This window comes from Orbicella faveolata, unplaced genomic scaffold (genome assembly GCF_042242905.1).
Source record: "Orbicella faveolata isolate gen_17 unplaced genomic scaffold, um_ofav_v1 contig_46, whole genome shotgun sequence".
Taxonomy (NCBI): Eukaryota; Metazoa; Cnidaria; class Anthozoa; order Scleractinia; family Merulinidae; genus Orbicella; species Orbicella faveolata.
This window is the reverse complement of record NW_028301576.1, coordinates 15,490,280-15,509,362: the sequence shown is the minus strand read 5'-3', so window position 1 is coordinate 15,509,362 and position 19,083 is coordinate 15,490,280. Positions and strand designations below refer to the sequence as shown.

The following is a 19,083-nucleotide window of genomic DNA, read 5'->3' as shown; positions in this document are numbered from 1 at the left end:
AGTATATGTCGAAATATAAATCTAAATATCATTTCGTCGGCAACATCCAGAAGACATCACGCCAACTCGGAAACATTATCGATTGCTAATCGTAAAAAGGGTTATTCAGGCTAATCACAGTGAAAGTCTACACTCAAGTTAGCCTGAATATCACTCAGGTTAGCGTGAATAACGCTCTCATGGGTAGCATGTTTACGGTTCGCTTTATTTCGAGCACAACTGTACTCCCCGCTTGAAGAGTTTCTTATCCATCTCAGCTATACCGCAGTATTTTTTCAGATTCTCCCGGACAGTTCGGCGGTGGGCGCGCCAGGCCCATTTCTTTATGTTAAAGAGTGGATGACGCTATCCATCGGATAACTAACGTATCCAGTGGATCAGTGTTGATAAAACAAACTGCGCTATCCACAAGATAGTGCTTGATCCAGCTAGATAGTGTTATCCACCCTTTAAAGATTTAGTCACATGGTGATTAGTTGTGTCGTAGAAAACTCAAACCGCTCAAGACAACTACTAGGCCGTACGGCTGGGATACAAATACTATAGCCACGTGCGAAAAAGCGTCTGAACACCTCTTCACATTGTTCAAGGCGTAAGCTCCGCGACGTCTGTTCCACGATCAGACGTTTTCGATCGCAAAGTGACACATGCACGCTTACATACTAGCTATGCATCACTTCCTCGCGGTATAACGTAGAATATCCCACGTATATACCAGTAGTCCCCCTTTCGCTTAGTCTGTCGAGCGAGACCGTAAAAAAACGGCGAGGAAAACATGGCCACGAGAAATCCTGGGGGCCAGACGCGCGCGTGCCCCCAGGAGTCGCACGGCCATTTTTCTTTCGCGGTTTTTTTTTTTTTTTTTTTTTTCGCGTCACGCACGACGGACTAAGCGAAAGAGGGATTACTCGTAGTCTATATACCACGAGTCATTTAGGCGAGTGTTTTTACACCAAGAAGACACAAGTCGAAAAAGTGTTGCGTATTAAATATTTTATACCATGCCATAGAAAATACAGTGGCCAACACAATGCAGTGTACGATGGTAAGGTTGGACGTAATACCGTCTAGTACACAACGACTTTAATTTCCTGCTTTCCGGTTTTTAGGTTTCCACCACACCAAGTACATCTCTGAGTACTTGATAGCTAAATGTTTAGTCACTAGCCTCGCATTTATATGTACAAACGCAGAGCTCGTCTCCAAATCCTCATTCCTGTGCACTTGGAAGGGACTCTTTGCAACATGATCCATTCTGGAAGGAGTAAGTATTTGCTTCCCACACACAAAGGAAAAACAACTAATGTACAAGAAGTAATCAAAGTGCTCTATGAGAAAACCCGTCGATTTCCCAGTGGATGATGATTGATATGTGTGGCTTACGGGTTATTCTAGTTATACGAATTACCATATTGACTTCTGGCAATACTTGTTACAACAGCAGTCTTTGTTTTTTTGTTTTTTTTTAAGAATGACTTTTCGTGCATACTACATGACTTACAAGAACTGGCAAACCTTCCGCCACCATGAGCTGCATTGCTCCGATGGATTTACTCATTCTCGATTGAGCCACTCTACCTTGTAAATTTCTCGTCGCCTTGCATTGCTCAACATATTTTCTTCTCGCGTGAAGACGAAAGCGTAGTCTGCTTTACTCGGCTCAGCGCCGTTAGATCGAGTGCAAACAACAGACACGTTGATCCGTTAGGTTAACATCCAAGAACCCGCGAGTCCTGGAAACTAGACTGTTGTACACGGACCAAAGCAGTTGCCAGTGACGGACCTTATTCCAGTTTCTGTAGCATAAAATGACTTTAAGCATAACTACATGAATATGGGGTATGGGGTAGTGATGGGTTCCTGTCCCCGCTTGATGAGGTCCTTGCATAGGATGTATGTAGAAGCATACGAAACGTTAAGTTCTCAAATCAAGGTTTCTACAACATGCGTTGTTTTGTTATGTTTGTGACCACAGCTTGTTTTTTTAATTTTTACCACAGCTGAAATGGCCGAAGAATAAGAGTTTCTACCCCTTGTATTCCCCAGTATTTTTTCAGATTGTCTTAAGCTTTCTAGTTCCTCATCCTTCTTTACCGGACCCGTTCTTTTTCGGGATGAACCCGGGCGGGAGAAGAGATGTTCTCTCTCTAGGACTCACTTGAAATGTAAAACATTAAACGAATGAATGAATAAATAAATAAATAAATAAATAAATAAAAGAGGGGAGAAGCCGGGTAATTACGACACTTAAGCCAATGAGTCCGTTTGTTAGGTTAATTATTTGTGCGCGTTTGGTTTTTGTTTGTTTGTTTGTTTGTTTGATTTTGCTTCTGTTTTCTTCCGTTTGCAAGTTTATGAACCCAGCCGAAGGCGAGTCTAAAAAGATTTCCTTGCGCAAAATGTTTCGCGGGAAACTAACGACGTTCGTAAAGTGAGCCTGCAATCTTGACAGGTTGCAAGTTGGCCACATGCGCGTGACTCATGCGCACTCGGTACGAAATGACACCGATATGACAAGCTACATCTAGAAGGAAAGTTGGGCAAGAGAGCGAGAATTTTAGACGCGAAATACGAGTTGCTTGCTTCATTTTTCCTTACCTTTGGGCATTTACCGGCTTTTAGGAATTCCAAGAAGACGCAGGCCGACCTGTTCATCAAACCTGCTGGTAATTTCCGCCAACATTCACTGTTTCCGGTGCTACGTTAAAAAGTTTCGTGCCCGGTCTATAATTTTGTGTCCGCCAAGTCAACTCGTCGTCTGTCTCCCAAAACCTGTTTATTCTTCACCTGTTTTGCTTCACGGCGTTTGATAATCACTATGCAAGCTTCAGATGCAGAGGTAGTGATGCTTGAAGATTCACTGGTTATTTTTTTTTGTGTTGATCTTGCGTTTGTTGGCGGGAGTTCTAAACAATTTATGTATGCTCTCTCCCCTGTTTGATTGAATTACATTACGTAGTGCCCGTTATGCATGGAGCAGTTGGAAATCGACGACGTCAATTTCTTCCCTTGTACTTGTGGATACCAGGTAAATACGTGTCGAAACTGTTTTCGTGGAAAAACTTCTTGTGACGGCTAATTGCTTCAGTACACAATGACTTGATGCGTATTGTACAACTATTTTATGACTGCACAATTTAAATTGTTCATTGATTTGTTAATATGAAATCGAATTTTTATGATAGACTAGTTATACAGTAATGTCTATGTCTATCGCTCTACCTATTCTTCTCTAGAACAGTTTCTATTTAGCGGGGTTGCGTACATGTAAGACTTAATTTCAAAAACGCCCACTTCATTGTCTAAGATATTCAAATACGCTTTTTTTTTTGTTATTTGTTGATAATGTTATTTCGTTTATTTCACTGAACTTGCAAGTAATTAAACTGCCAACTGAAAGCAAAGAAAATAATTAATTGAGACAAGAATAAGTACTGCAAAGTTTTTTGCTGTTGTTTATATCATTCTGCCACCTGTTGTATGATGAACTGCACTTTAGTGTGAGAAGAATGCAGGCAGCATGAGTAGAGTTCACTCGACTATTGTGCCAGTCAATGTCCTTCCCCTATTAGGTGGTGAACTTCTGTGTGAACAACTCCCAGCCTTAAAGGTCAGGACACTCCAGGCGACAAGTCATTGTGACACAACACAAGGACCAGTTTTGAATATGCAGCAACTTGTTTTGGAAGCAATTACAGACAATGCTGTTTGTCGCAGAGACATCTAGAAGCAACTTGTGATCTAGTGTGTCCTGACCTAAATAGCAGCCTGACCTAAAAAGTGGCTTGATTTAGAGGGGCTTTCTGTCCGTTAAGGGTGGGAGATTCTTTCTTTCAATGCCCCACTGATCAAGCTGTTACACCCGAATGGGCTTGCATTGAAAAATCAGGCAACATTGGGGAAACAGTTAAATATTCTTCCAAAAGCCAGTGTACTTTACTTTGTTACCCGGATCAAGTTTCAATACTCTGTGGACACCAGCAACTCTGCAGGAACTAAATTGCTGCAGTTTCAGCATGCTGTAAGTTTACTATTAGTAAAGTGCTTTGATTGAAAATTTACTTTTCACAAATGTTTGAGTACATGTACATGTAAATCATAGAAAATGTGCTGGGTTATGAAAAAATATCAATGTATTTTAACCATGAATTATAGTAACAGTAGCAGTAACTTTTACTAATATATAATAGGTTTACAAGCCATAGTAGCTCGCAGCTAGCAAAGCTATTCTGGGTGAGCTACTTTAGCTAAATAAGGTAGTTTTAATAATTTTCCAGTGTTGAGTAAAAAGATTTTTGCTATCTTTTTCTTAGATTTGTAGATTTTGCTGGCATCGGATCAGAACAGATGAAAATGGATTGTGTCCTGCATGTAGAAAGGTATTAATGCTCTGATTGGTTTCATGCTAATAAATAAAACAGGATTTGAGCAGCTAAAAATGTTACCCCCCCCCCCCCCCCCTTCTTCTCCCTCCTCACCCCCATCTTGCTCCTCAAGCCCTCGGGATGATGCATATCACCACTTTGAGGTTCTACTCAGCCTGACAGCAGTTATGGATGCCGCCTGCAAACACAAATCCAAAATTCCTGCAAATCAAGTCGACTCTTTATTCACACTGTATTGATCACAAAGAAAGATAAAATACAGAAGGGTAGAAAACAAGCGTTGGTTATATAACTAAGAAATGTATCAGTTTTAAACATGTGTGTATCACCCAAAGTAGCAGAGCTTTCACGTTCAGAATGGGACAACACTTGTAGATGAACATTTCTCTCAAGTAGAAGTACATTACATGGACAGTATAATGTTTTCCTGAGTTATGTTTAAGTTATTTCTCCTAAATTCTACAGCCGTACAGTGAAGATCCTGCAGTTTACACTCCCCTTTCACAAGATGAGTAAGTGCATTTTATTTGTAATCTTATTAGAGGCAGACATGCTTACTCACTGACTTACTGATTTTATTAATTAGTTAATTAGCTAAACAAGTTGAAGTGATATTTTGTCTCACATTATTAAGCAGTATTGTTTTGCTTACAAAATCTCAACTGACTGCTTGAAGCAAGAATTGTTTTGCTTGAAGACTGGTAAATTTCAATAGCAAAACACATTGATATCATAGTATTTCTAAAACAGATTTGTAGCTAAGGAAATGAAGATCATACATTACATGTTTGTGCTTTTGTTGTGATCAATGTCAAACTCCCTTTTTGCCAGAATACAGAGAATTCTTAAAGAAAGGAAACAGAAAGATGTCCAAAGAAAACAGAAAGTAACTGAAAACAGAAAACACTTAGCAAATGTGAGGTAGGACACTTTCAAGAAAAGTATTTGGGCTATATACTTGTAAATGCTTTAGTTGTGTCACTTGATGGTTCATGCCGTCACATGCATCTTTATACATGTACAGTGGAACCTCGATTTAACAAAGGGCCAAGGGACCAGAAAAATATGTTCGCTATAACAAGGTTTTGTTATGTTGAGGTTCTTTTCCATATATTTTACTATTACTGGGGCGAAGAATATCGAGCGTCATACCAAGGTCTTCTTTAAATAGAGGTTTGTTAAATGGAGGTTCCATGGTAACAAGAAAATAATTAGAGACGTGCAGTGGTCTAATGATCAGTGCTTAGTGCAGAGGACTGCAAATAAAGCGGTCCAAGTTTAAGATCTTGTCTTGGTCATTGTGTTTTGTTGTTGTGCAAATGATTTGCTCTCATGGTACCTTTCCACCTGGTATATAAATGGGTACTAATAAATTTTATGCCGGGAGGGAGAACCCTGTGGTGGACTAGCATCGCATCCAAGGGAGTAAGACGTGGCTAAATGTAATTTAGGTGTAGTTAAAATCAAGACAATGCAGGCAGCGATCTTCATCATGGCAGTTCACATCTGCCGCGGGGGCGCCTGGTAAGTGACAGGGCTTGACCTTTGTACAGTTCTGGTTTCTTTGATACATTGAGCAATCACTCATGTTCTCGCATTTGCTAGCTTTCTTGCTGTTCTGCCTCCCCTCCCCCCCCCCCCCCCCCCCCCCCCCTTCATGGTAAGTATCAATTCATCTCCACCATATTTTCATTCAGTGTGACGGTGCCAGATGGTGGTTGCCGCTCACAGGGTTGCCTGGGATACCCTGGTGCTCGGCTTCTATGCTCTCAGTCCCACCATCCTTCCAGGCACCAACCCCCAACCTCATCTATTGTTGATGAGTTTAAAGTACTCTTGGACTCTAACAAAGTTACCAGTATTTACTAGAACTGATGAGCTTTTTGGCTAATCAGTGGACTTAAAAATGTTTTACTGAGTGTATCATTATTCACATGTATACATTTTCTCCTGTTTTTAGAGTTGTACAGAAAAACTTGGTATTTGTAGTGGGATTAACTCAAAGATTAGCAGACCCTGAGGTGAGAGTTATGTGTACATGGACTATAGCACCTTGTATTAGTATGGTCAAACTAGCATTTCTTCTAAAGACTTAATTTTTAGGACATCTTGTAAAGCGGAAACAGTACCACATGAAGATAATACTCGATAGCTGTCATATGAATGGTCACATGTGAAGTTTCATCTTCTTTGTTCAAATTTATAACCACTTCGAATCAATGACCAAACTTACATAAATTACTGTTCTCTCACAGCTTCTAAAGAGACCAGAGTACTTTAGCAAGTTTGGCAAAATACACAAGATAGTTGTGAACAATAGCACAAACTATGCAGGTCCTCAGGTGAGATACAACATCACCAGTATTGCGCTTGACATCTGTTAACCCTTTGAGGTGGCAGTGTACAGACCATATCTGGCAGATGGGGTGGTGTGATAGTTAGTACACTGACTCTTGGTGCAGCTGTCCAAGTTCAAGCCCCAGCTTGATGATTGAGTTGTGTTTTTGGGAAAGACAGTTTACTCTAGCTTTGCGTCTCTTCTCCCATGGGTATAAATAGGTACCGCGCATGCCATAAGGACAACCATCCATTCAGGGGAGCAGTAGCAACTCTTTGTGTTGTTTCCTGTGACAGAAACCAGACTTGCCCTAACTCTTAAAACCTGAAATCGGTTCAACTAATTTTCCTTGAAAACTGTTATTCAATTTGAAAGCTGTGTGAGTTTCATGATGATCTTTGCAATCACATTTATGTGGGTACATGTGAGCAATATATTTTTATTTATAATCCATCAGATATTTTCACTCGTGTGCAATTGGTCTAAACACGTCACATGACCAAATATTCCCCAGCTAAAACTCGGGAATATCCGAGAATATTCCCCAATTTTCAAAACTGCGCGTGTTGCGAAAAAGATTTGAAGGATAATAAACACAATAGCCTCCATTTTGCGCGAAAATATCCTCGGATATTTGCCCTTGGACATTATCTGTTCCTCAAAGCTCACAGTTTTCCTCGAGCTACGCTCTTGGAAAACTGTTCGCTTGGCACAGATAATGTCCGCAGACAAATATCCTAGCATATTTTCTCGCCAATTGGAGGCTATTGTTTATTCATCTTTCAAAAACCTGCTTAAATTGTGATTTTCTTTCAGGGCCCAAGTGCGAGTGCATACATCACATATGTTAGAGAAGAGGTGAATAACTTTTTGGGTTGACTATGTTGATTTTGCGATTGTTAATTGGACAGTTTCTTGTTTGGGGTTGCAAAGTTATGCTACAGAAAAATTGGACAGTTTTTTGTTTGGCTGGGGAAGGTATGCTTCAGAAAATGGGTAAGGTCAGGAGGTGTTGGTCACTTTGGATTGAGTGTAGACCTGCCCAACTGGGAGACTTGATACCTGTTTTCTTTTTCCATACACAGGATGCAATTAAAGCAATAATAGCAGTTTGTAATACTCACCTTGATGGCAGAACACTAAAGTAAGAAATTATTAAACGAACTTTGTTTGTTTTTGCTATTTAGTTATATAAATTATATTTATTTATTATTAATTGTGCATCATAACAGTGTCCTCAAATCCATGCATTGCAGGATAATATTCATTGTGCATAATTTACATTATGTCTGTACTTTATTTCTGCAAAATAGCACGAGGGATAAAAAAAGTTTAATGACATACATGAAAGCAGTACAGGGAGCTTCTTAAACTCGTACTTCTTACAAAACAGTCAGTGTAATGGTTTTGCTCTACCTCCAAATTGCATTTTAACTTTGAGTGTTTTTAACCCCACAGGGCATCTTTAGGAACAACAAAATACTGTAGCTACTTTCTCAGAAACATACCTTGTCCGAAAACGGTGAGCAATTTTATTTTTGAGCATTAGGTTGTTGTTAAGTGCCAGTGGCTTCCTTAGTTCAGCTGTTAAATGCAGTTTATGTTAATTCTGGAAAAATATCATTTGTCTTAAATCTGTTTCCTGGACATTGTAAGCAACAGTGGGCTGCAAGCAGACTCTCTGCTTGGGAATTAATTCAGGGGGAGGCAGGGGCTCTCTCTTTCTCCTTTTTCAATTCCATTTGCCTTATCCTATGTGTAAGGCCAGAACATTAAACAGCTTCAATATAGTGTGTGGTGTTGAGGATGTGTTTTTGTTCTGATGGCTTTTGTTCTCTGGATCTGCAGGATTGTATGTATCTTCATGAGTTAGGGGATGGTGCAGGAAGCTTTACAAAAGATGACATGCAGGCAGGGTTAGTATTTCTTCTTTCCTTTTTTTTTCCCTCCTGTTTGCTTCGTTTGTTTTCAACATTGTTGTAAAAGAGCCTAAACACAACAACTTAATTTGACTTACTTACTGAAGCTGACCAATCACTGTTGAAAAACCTTACATGAGACAATAACGTTACTGCTTAACTGTCCAATTAGTTTTGTTGGGCCAGACTTACAACACCATCAACTGCCAAACACTACCTGCAATAAAGTTTCTTGAATTGTCAATCACCAGCAACAGTTCTTTTCTTTTTTCCCCTCTCTGAGGATCACACTATACAGACCATAACTTGATTTTCATACATGTATACAGTTCTCATGTGTTCGTGCAGTTACTGACTCACACACACACACCTCCTTCAGTGTTTACTTGAAGCGAAGAAATGTACTGTACCTTTTAATTTTTCTTTTCAGAAAACATCAAGAATATGAACAGCAGTTAATTGCTTTTTATTCAAAGAAAATGTGAGTTTCAGGTTATTTTTTCAGTTTCAGATGTTGATAATCTGCTAGCTTTCAACTAAAGTGGTTTGTGCCTTGATGTTTTTGGTGAACTGCAATGTTCCTTAAATTTCCAGGATAAGAATAGTGCTGATAATATGATTGCCAATCTCATCTTACAGAGGTTTTTTTGTTTTGTTTTTTTCGTAGGGGCCTTAATAGTGATAAGGTAGGTTTAACATGTCTTTTGCTGCTTTGCTTTGCTGCCTGGGGTGCATTTTCATGTAATGTCGCAGTAGCCCTGTTGTACAACATAATGATACCTTATTGTAGCCTGCATTAACTGGATAGTGTGAGCTCCACAAAAGTTCCTATGGAGCAGCGCTCGAAATTGCGACTCGCTGGTCGCCAGTGCGACCAAAAATTGAGCACTGGCGACTCGCGTTTTGTCCAATAACGAAAGAAAACCACGACACAACTTTTGTTTTTAAATCTTTACATAAGGAAATCAATCGGATATGATAGCTAGTATACAACTCACCTTTCCATTCCCAGTAAAATAATGCCTGAATATTACAAGATAATCGAAAAAATTGAATGTATTTCGACACGTCGATACTGCATTCACGGCACACCATATTGTTTCAGCGGCTTCTTCCGAAACTGGGATTGCAGGCACACTTCATCACCATGTGCTTTTCATTTGCCGCGAAAATGGCAGCAGATACCAATCAGTTGAGGGAATTACGTGAGTTTTTACTTGCGGGGAATGAAGATTCAGCCAAAAGGTTAATCCAAACTTTGAATCCTTCATTCGTTGTTTGTCGGCAGCGAAAGGTGTCGAAGAAAGCAAGTCAAAAATAAAGAGCGGCATTTCAAAGAAATACGCAAGGACCCGTGTTTGTCTCACAATGAAAACCACGGACTTAAAACGTTTCATGCTTCGCCTCATTTAAAATGACTATGGGGACAACTATCACCTTTGGACCAGAGACACATCACCTGAGAACAAGGGTAGCTTTATAACTAAGAATTACTCAAGTTGTTTCTAATTGTTTTCGTTCTTCAATTGTGACTTTTCTTGCATGCAAAGTAACGTATAAAATTGTGTTCTTGTGTAATTTAATATAAAATAAGTTGGCAACCAAAATTTACGATCTGGTGACCAAAATTTTTCCGTTAGTCGCCAGCTGGCTCCCAAACAAAAAAGTTAATTTCGAGCCCAGCTATGGAGTACATAATCTTTTGGTAGAGTCTCCTTGGGTGAAATTTTACAATTACACCAAAGGGTCTCATGACATCTACATGTGTATGAAATCCACTTTTAGTGGCGACAAATGGTAATATTTAAGACTCGCAGTAATTTCAGAGTAACAAGTAAGTTTATCTTGCCACAAAAGTCAGCTCTCTAGGTCTGAACTTATCAACAAACTTAGATGATGTAGCTGGCAGTTTAGCAATATTATTTTTTCTCATCTTTTTTGGTTTTAAAGGATTCAAATAGTCATTGGCCAGATGATGGCAGCAGTGAGAATACCCCACCACCTGGTTTACCTTCTGGAGCGGCTTGGTACGGATGGTAAACTGTTGTGTACTATTCATTATCTTGGGTCACATAATCAATTATTATCATTGTAATTTGATAATAACTTTATTTTGGTGTTGGGGAAAAATCTAGCCTCCCTGTAGCACAGGTGCTAAATGGGAACACAAACTCCTAATTACAATTGAAATCATGTTATCACTATTTTAGTAACGGAATTGCTATAAGGAATTTCCTATGATAAATGTTTGTAAAGGTATAATTGAATTATAATTCCTAACAAGAGTAGAAAATTTAAATCAATATACAAGTAAAAGACAATCGATGTCTAATAAATTTAAGGTCTCTGATTGTTTAACCCTTGCATTCAGTCTGGACTTCAGTATACATTTAGGACCTAGGTAACTGACACGTTGTCTACCAAGGCTAACAGTCCAGCATCAACTCTTGGTATAGAGAAATCAATTTCTCGTACTGATTACTGTGCATTATCATTGCTTGTTGAAGGGCTGGCAAAAGTGAGGATGAGGAGAATAATACACAACAGCATGTTTTAGAGAGCGAGGACTGGGAAGATACTTGGCTTCCTCCTGCCACCAAGCCGGACAACACCACATCTGATAAAGTGACACAAGAAGAACCAACAAAACCCCCACAGACTTCACTCAGCAACTCAGGTAAGACTTTCAGGTCTTGGTACATTTATTCATCTTCTGTCCAGGTCCATAATTTAATATTCCCAATTCATTCACTTTGTTGTAGTATTCATGGCATTTCAGTATTGCTTCAATGTTGACATGTTTTGTTTATTCATGTCTGTAGGTTGGGAAAACACAGAAAACACTGCACGTGTATTAGAGTAAGCAGTCATTTATATTATTGTTATTTCATTTGTATGAACTTGTTACGTGTTTGCAACACATCTTTTCAACAAAAGTACTTTCCTTTATTTAATTTCCTACTTAAAAGAATGTCAACTGTACACGTAGCATACAACTTCAGTGTTGTTATTCATCAGAGGGAATTACTAAGAAGTTCATTGTCCCTTCTCAGTACTTCCAGCTTGTTTACTGCTGATCTCTGTAGTGGTTTGGGGCTGGCCAATTTGCATCTGAAAGTTTATGGAGAGGATGATTTAGGTATGTGTAACTTACATTCGGCACACACAAGGCAACTTTGCTGTGACCAATCTCTAAAGCAAGTCACCTCATGTGTGCAGTTTTTTCAGAAGTACCAGACAAGATTGATCTCATTGGTCAATCGCATTATTTCTAAGTAAAATATGAATCAGTGATGAAGCTATTTTAGAAACAAATTAACAAATTCTCAAGCACCAGGGATTGAACACACAGGCCTCTCTTACCACCCACTTAATTTGGTACCAATGAGCTATGTTTGTGCCAATTCATCGTCTATTCCTCTACGTCCCATGGGCAACACACACATACAAGGTCATCCACTATTGCCTTCTATGTCTGTGATCCCGACCCATGTGACACAGGCTTTGTACCAAATCTCAATTGGTTTGCTCTTCATGCTTCTCTGCTATCTATTCCTAGATCAGTTAAGGGTGAATTACTAACTTTTATCTTGGCATTTTCTCTTTTTATTAATTTAGGGTTTGACCCATGGAATGAATGTAGTAAAGGCTTAGCAGATCTTCTGCAAGAGGAAGAGAAAACAACAGAACCTGATTCAGCACAACACATTTCTACAGCTTCACATACACACAGTTTTCTATCAGCATTTCCAACAGATGTAAGTGCTGGCCAAGCAACCTAAAATGAATAGGATCATTCAGGTCTTCATATCTTTCTCCTTAGTTCAAATAGTTATATGATCTTTCATATTCACTTGTATTCTTCACCATCTACGGGTATATAACAAACTCGCAAAGTGACCAGCTCCCAGTTGGCTTGATAGCTCAGTTGGTAGAGCAGTGGAATTGTGGAGGTCATGGGTTTGAATACTGTTCAGGCCTGAATTTTTTCAGGCATTCCACAACTGCTTAAGTTGTGTGTATAACTGCAATGATCATTCAATCACATCTTCGAATATACTTTTTTAAAAAAATCTAGGTTGTCAAAGTAGCTGTCGGTTAGCAAATTGTCCTTGAAAACAGGGAAATTATTCACTTTTCGTGGCATGGAGCAAATATTTTGCTTGTAACAATAATATACATGGAAATGCAGCATTTAGTAAGCATACCTTGCCAACAGTTTAGTGATAATGCTTGGGTTAAGTAATTTGTAACAAACCTGGTTTTGTCCTTGATCCTGTGGATGACTGTGTATTGTACTATGATCTTCTCTAAGGGTGATGATATCAGAAACTGGCAAGATGGACTCAGAGCACTTCTACCAAACATTAACATAAGTTTCTCAGGTACAGTAGTCAGGAACAACAAAATAGAGTGTAATACCAATAGTACTGCAGTTATAGCAAGGAACCTTGAAATGTAGGCAGCTTTTATGTATGACAGATGCCTCCCCCCCCCCCCCCCCCCCCTTCCTCCACTCACTAATGTTAGGGTTTTGACTGACCACACAGGGGTAGAAATGGCATGGCTGGCACCAATCCTGGAAATCCAGGAAAACTCCTTGAATTTTGTTATTTTAGAAAGCAGTAAGGTTGCTTGTGTTTCACATAGTCGGACTCTTAGTAACTTGGTTGCCCAAAAAAGCATAATATTGTCAAACATTTACACTAAAATTTTTGAGGTTTGGTTCCTAAAAATTTTACAATTGTACCCTGGAAATGCATGGAATTCCATCGTCTCTGACTAATTATTCACTCTGAAGTGGAGCAAAATGCTGTCAGTGGTGATATCCTTTTAAAAGTGCCTATGAACTGAAAAATAATTGCTGCTTATTTGAAAGGCTTTTCAACATACAGAAGAATGGCATTTTCCTTTTTGGAATATCTTTTTTCATTTAAGAGATATTGACATTTTTGTATTATGCAAATTAGTCAAAGTGATGACGTCATCAGTTGTGCAGCTAAAACAGTAAAATATTGAATAAAGAATATCTCTAGAACTATTGGAGCAGTGTTCTTCTGCATTTTAAAAAGCCTTTCAAATAAGCAGCAATTATTTTCAGTTCATAGGCACTTTAAGAGATGCTTTTCTTCACTTGATGCCATCAGAAATTTTTTTGATTTACCTTTGCACCAACCATGTGGTTACATGTATGTTTACCTTTCAGACTGATATAATAAGAATTCTGATGTGAACTGTGAATCTTCCTCTTTAGTTACATGAACTTTTCTTTGGTACTGGCTAGCACTTGTTCCAATCTGTTTCAAGATCATAAAACAGTAATTAACAAATCATTTGCAGTAGCAAAAGGATAGAAACTCAATTTTATGATAACACTGTTTTCCAGATTCTCTTTTATCTCAACCACAAAATTCCTGGCCTCCCTCAACATCCCTTGTGACAGAACCAACTTCCTCTAACTGGTCATTTTCATCACAACAGCCACAAAGCTCATTCCAAGGTGTGTATTCACCAAACAGCAATTTCTTTGGTTTGTATATTTTTTTAGCTGATGGCATTTTGCCTTAAGTAGTACTTGTATCTTTCATACAATAGTTGACAGTAAAAAAAATTCGGTCATGCCCACTTGTGCAGGTGAATGTGTTAAGCAAGAGCAAACCAATAATCACTTGCCCATTTGGCAAGTGCAATTTTTATCTCTAAATTCCAGGTTAGAAGCAAAATCTGTATATTCAAAGTTTCCATTATATTTTATGTAGTATTATTTTTCTTCATGTTCTGAGGTGTCCAACAAATTTGCACTCTTAGGTGTTCAGTGGGATTTATTAAGAGCAGGTGCAGGTCCATATACCAAACATAGACCATGTTCCTTTATAACAATATTGAAATAAAATTAAAAACAATCTACGCATACATGTAGCTGCCTACTAACAGGTTGGAAGATAAGAGTTTGATGTGAGTCCTGCTTTCAACTTCTTTCTGCACAGTTCGTCCTCCTCCAGGATTTGAATGCAAATCACTGTCAGGTCAGATGCCAATGATTGATGATCCCAGTATTTTGTGGTCGAAAGCAGTTGACGCAGGTCAGTATCGTTTACTGTAGATCACCAGAATACCAAGGTTAAGGTACATTTTGTAGTTTGATAATTATGCCCAGCCAGCCAACCTTAATGGTTAGCAGGCTGGACTTGGAACAAGTGGTCTGAGTTTGAGCCCTGGCTGGGGCCCTGGGATCATTGTGGTGTGTTCATGGACAAGACACTTTACTCTCACAGTGCCCCTCTCCACCCTGGTGTATACGTGGCTGACAGGGAATTTAATGCTGGGGGGGGGGGGGGGGGGGGGCTTCCCTGCAATGGACTACCATCCCACAAAGAGGGGGGGAGAAATACTCCTAGTCGCTCAATGCTACGGAAAGTGTGATAAGTTTCGGATTGTAGATTGATGAGATCTTGCCAACCAATTCACCCTTTCTTTTTCACTTGGTACCAAATTGTTGGCCTAAAATAGTGACAAACAATTGAATGGCTTTCTTACTTGCTGTTGTAACAAAAGGACAATCGTGATGTGCCTAACAATTTTGTAGTTGCAGCTCCCCTCAGAGTCCCTCGCTTTACCAATTGATGGCTTTTTCTTTTCTCTTCTTTGTCAGGCAACCCTCAACTGAACAAACCTATCACAAGACCTGTTTCTAATGGATTCCCAGGAATGCATCCCTTAAGAAGACCAACAGATCTAGGCAGTTCTGCGGTATGAGTTGTTGCTTGAAATAAACACACTTCGCTTAATCCTTTGAGATAGAGGATAAAACATCACTAAAATTGATAGGACTCGTAGAGTTACATCACTTGTAATTTGCACGGTTTTATATGTATGTTGGATGGGAGGCATGGTGGCCTTGTGGTTGGTGCACTCATCTCTGGATCGAGCAGTCTGGGCTCGAGCCATTGTGTTGTGTTCTAGGGCAAGACACTTTATTCCCACAGTGCCTCTCTCCACCCAGGTGTATAAATGGGTACCGGTGAACTTAATGCTGCAGAGTAACCCTGTGATGGACTAGCATCCCATCCAGGGGGGGACTAGAACTACTCCTAGTCGCTTCACACTACACAAACTGGGATAAGCTCTGGCTTGATTGGCCACCTAGCTGGTATGCAGACTTAACATTAACTTCACTTACATGTATGTTGGCCACTTGACCTTTCAAATGAATAGGTCTTGACAAAAATAAGAACTACGTCATATTTCTTTTCTATCTAATGGCTGTCCATCAATAAACTTAAAGGACAGATTAATTTTACCAGTGTCTTCCAGTTATTCCAATGGTATAGTGGCTTATGTATGATGGAAATAATTTGTAGAGGAGTTTGTCTCAGTGTAAGCCAGGTTTCAGTATTGTGTGTTTTGTTCTAGGCAGTCTCATCAGGAGAGAAGTTAAAAGTACAATTTAACACAGAATCCTCACAGAGAGTTAACTCCGGTGGTTTGTCCAATTTGGGGGAGAACAGAACTGATGAAATTCCACAGGGCTTAGAGCCTTCTACAGATAATAAAACAAATACTATGGCAGAGGCAACTCACAGAGTAAACAACTCATCATCGGGATTGCCAAATCTTGTTGAACAGCACAAGACAAGAGTCAGTGAATTGTCTATCATTGACGTAAATGATCCTCTTCCTTCTAAATGTGCGCACTCGGTATCAGACTATAACCCTGAAAGGAAAAACTCTGAAGGCAAATTACAGGAGACTAAACAACAATACAGACATGGACAGAACCATGAAGCAGCTGGCTGGCCGCAGCAACAAGGCAGAAATTCAGGCACCAAGGGTAGACATAATGAAGTAGCAGGCTCGACAAGGAAACAAACTCAAGGTAGTCATGACAGAGACATTTCTCACGAGAAGGCTGGTCCTTCACAATATTATAACAAGAGAAGGAGGGAAAATGCAAGTAGTTCTCTGGAACACAGACATTTTGTTGGAAAGCAGCAACAAGACACCACACTAAATTAAATTTGAAGTGGTATACTTTGGTCAGAGGAATCTTCTAAGGAAGGCATACCAAAAAAAATATGGGCTGGTCTAAAACCGTTGGCTGGCTACAGTAACAAGGCCAAAGTCTCGCTGAAAGTCCAGGCATGAAATGAAAGGATGGAGCACCTCTATGGCTCTGTGATGATGTACTATCTTTTCCTCTGTATTGATGTAATCTGACAAAGAGAAAATCTAAAATGCTTGATTGCTTGTTTTTTTGGAAGATTTTTCATAGATGACTAAACTGGCTTAGTCGGACATCTAATACACCTTATTTCAAAATGGCTGCCATGTAAGTATTCTTTTGTTTTCTTGCAAATTAGCCCTAGTTGCCTCGTTCTTAAACTCGAAATTCAAAAGAATATTTCCCCTTAAACAAGCAAGGGCTAATTTGTAAGTAAACAAAAGAACACTAAAATGGCAGCCATTTTGGAATAAGGTGTATGATGTATCAAGGCTGTTCCCCTGACTATTCAGCTGCCACACAATGACAGAGTGAACTAGACATTCTTAATACAGATGACTGAAACTGACCTGTGTGTGTCCAGGATAAGAAAAGACAAAATGAAGATTGAATGATGATAGACTCAGTGACATCTTTGTTTGTGAGCAAGCTCACACTTGTTGCCTTCCTTGTGAGAGGCAAAACTGTAATAATAATCAGACACTTCTGCTTCTTGTATGCTGACAAATTTTTGGTAACTGTGAAGAATAGCTCTCTGAAAGAACTGAGTCTACTGTCATCCACCTGTCAGCCAACAATTGTCAGTTAACTCGCTGGGCTTTGTTGGCCAACAGACAGCCATCTGTTGGATAAATCTCTGGCAGCTGTACTTTGGTTTCTGTCAGCCCTCTGTGAGCCAACAGTCAACTGTCTGTCCATCAACTGACAGTTTTTTAGGGGGAGCTGTTCCTCACTTTTACCCAAATTCTTGCAGTTTCCTTGCTTACACACAGGAGCCCAAATGTTAACCTTCTCTCAGGCTGCGGTGCCAGTATATATAGCTGTTTGATGACCATAGTTACACAAGCTGTTTTTAGTTCCCAATTTGAAAAGCTGCCCACTTAATCAATGTCCCAACTAATATTGTGGCCATCTTTCCTCATTTCTGACACCACCTATGAACGTTCGACTGCTGTTTAGGATTGAATAAGTTAATAATATTACGGGTATAATATATGCTTTGCTAGTTGTAAAGAGGAGTAGTGCTGCTGGTCATAATTTCATGTCATCTCAGATAGATATTGAATGTAATTCTAAGACCACATCTCCGTACCAAGCTTCTGCTCTTGTTATTTAACGTGAAACTCTCGTACATTTGTAACAGGACATAGCTGATCGTAACTCTATGAAAAGGTGCTTTTGTAAAAGAGCTTGGCTTGTTGCATGTCCAAGTGTCAAGTTATAGTTGCCCATAAAACATAGTGGACATTGTAAGATGATTGTATTCCAAAAGGCTCTTGATAAAAACAAATTGCCTTTGGACTCTGCGTTTTAGACCATCCCATTATTCCAGTCATAACCAGTGGCAGATCTAGTGGAAGGCCCAGTTCCCCCCACCCCCCCCCCCCCCTTTATTTTGGGTTAAAAAAAAAGAAAAAAATCACAGAAGGAAGAAAAGCTGGTAGGGCAAGCAAAAACAAACCAGCTGTGAAATATCTGTAAAATAATGGATACAAACTCCTATTAATAAAGGAACTTTTAGTTTCATGGATTTTTTTTATAACCTGGCTTCACTCAAAACAGTTCTTTTCTTAAGTGCTGTTTTCCTAGAGTACATTTGATGCCCAATTTGTCTACGAACACTGAACAAGCAGAAAATGATTGTTGTTTAGTCTCCTGTTAAAAGTAAACTATAAATTAATAAACACAATGAACTGGAGGTGGAGTGTGTTTCCCATCAAGAAGGCTTGTTTCAGTCCAAACAGGCATTGGTGCCTGTAACTGGACGACTTTTGCAGTTCCAAGTTTTAAACTACTGTTATTGCAGAGTTGGCAAGTTGTTCGAGAAAGGTTGCCATGCTACTTTAAGTGTGGACTGGAGGCACACTTACAAAATTGAGACAAATGCAACCAGATTCAGGCTATGCCGAAAAAACTTCAGCTGAATGTTTGACTGACTGACTTACCAAATGATTGATTCATTGACCGATTGACCAATCAACTGGTCAGTTAGTCCAGTTCTGGCCCTCTCTCTGTCACGCAACGAGCGTCGCGTGACAGAGAGCGTTGCGTGGCAGAGAGAGGGCCAGAACTGGATTGGTCAGTTGGTTGACAACTATTGTCTCCAAGCTGCTCATGTTTCTGTCTCACAGAAATAAGGGATCTGGGGAGTGGCATGGCTGACTACAGGAAGTGTTTTCTCTTCACAGAATTACTAAGATGAAACTCGAGAACAGTGAG

General features: G+C 39.5%; 1 protein-coding gene across 1 annotated transcript; it reads left to right on the top strand.

Moving 5' to 3' along the window:
- The first annotated feature begins 2,495 nt into the window (after nucleotides 1-2,495).
- LOC110047485 (CCR4-NOT transcription complex subunit 4-like) lies at nucleotides 2,496-18,562 on the top strand. Its single transcript, XM_020753239.2, has 23 exons — nucleotides 2,496-2,839; nucleotides 2,960-3,028; nucleotides 4,314-4,379; nucleotides 4,851-4,897; nucleotides 5,217-5,306; nucleotides 6,346-6,406; nucleotides 6,641-6,727; nucleotides 7,540-7,581; nucleotides 7,809-7,867; nucleotides 8,182-8,245; nucleotides 8,572-8,639; nucleotides 9,073-9,123; nucleotides 9,310-9,328; nucleotides 10,593-10,669; nucleotides 11,150-11,319; nucleotides 11,465-11,501; nucleotides 11,696-11,781; nucleotides 12,261-12,400; nucleotides 12,958-13,027; nucleotides 14,029-14,142; nucleotides 14,630-14,725; nucleotides 15,295-15,392; nucleotides 16,056-18,562. The coding sequence occupies exons 1-23, from the start codon at nucleotides 2,819-2,821 to the stop codon at nucleotides 16,656-16,658; spliced, it is 2,235 nt and encodes a 744-aa protein (XP_020608898.2). The 5' UTR covers nucleotides 2,496-2,818; the 3' UTR covers nucleotides 16,659-18,562.
- Nucleotides 18,563-19,083: the final 521 nt, after the last annotated feature.

What these genes read in the sequence shown, in the direction of transcription:
- LOC110047485 (XM_020753239.2), top strand. Translation starts at nt 2,819, where the DNA reads ATGCAAGCTTCAGATGCAGAG. An exon ending in AACACTGCACGTGTATTAGA is followed by an intron (nt 11,502 to 11,695) that starts GTAAGCAGTCAT and finishes GTCCCTTCTCAG; the next exon opens with TACTTCCAGCTTGTTTACTG. An exon ending in CATTAACATAAGTTTCTCAG is followed by an intron (nt 13,028 to 14,028) that starts GTACAGTAGTCA and finishes ACTGTTTTCCAG; the next exon opens with ATTCTCTTTTATCTCAACCA.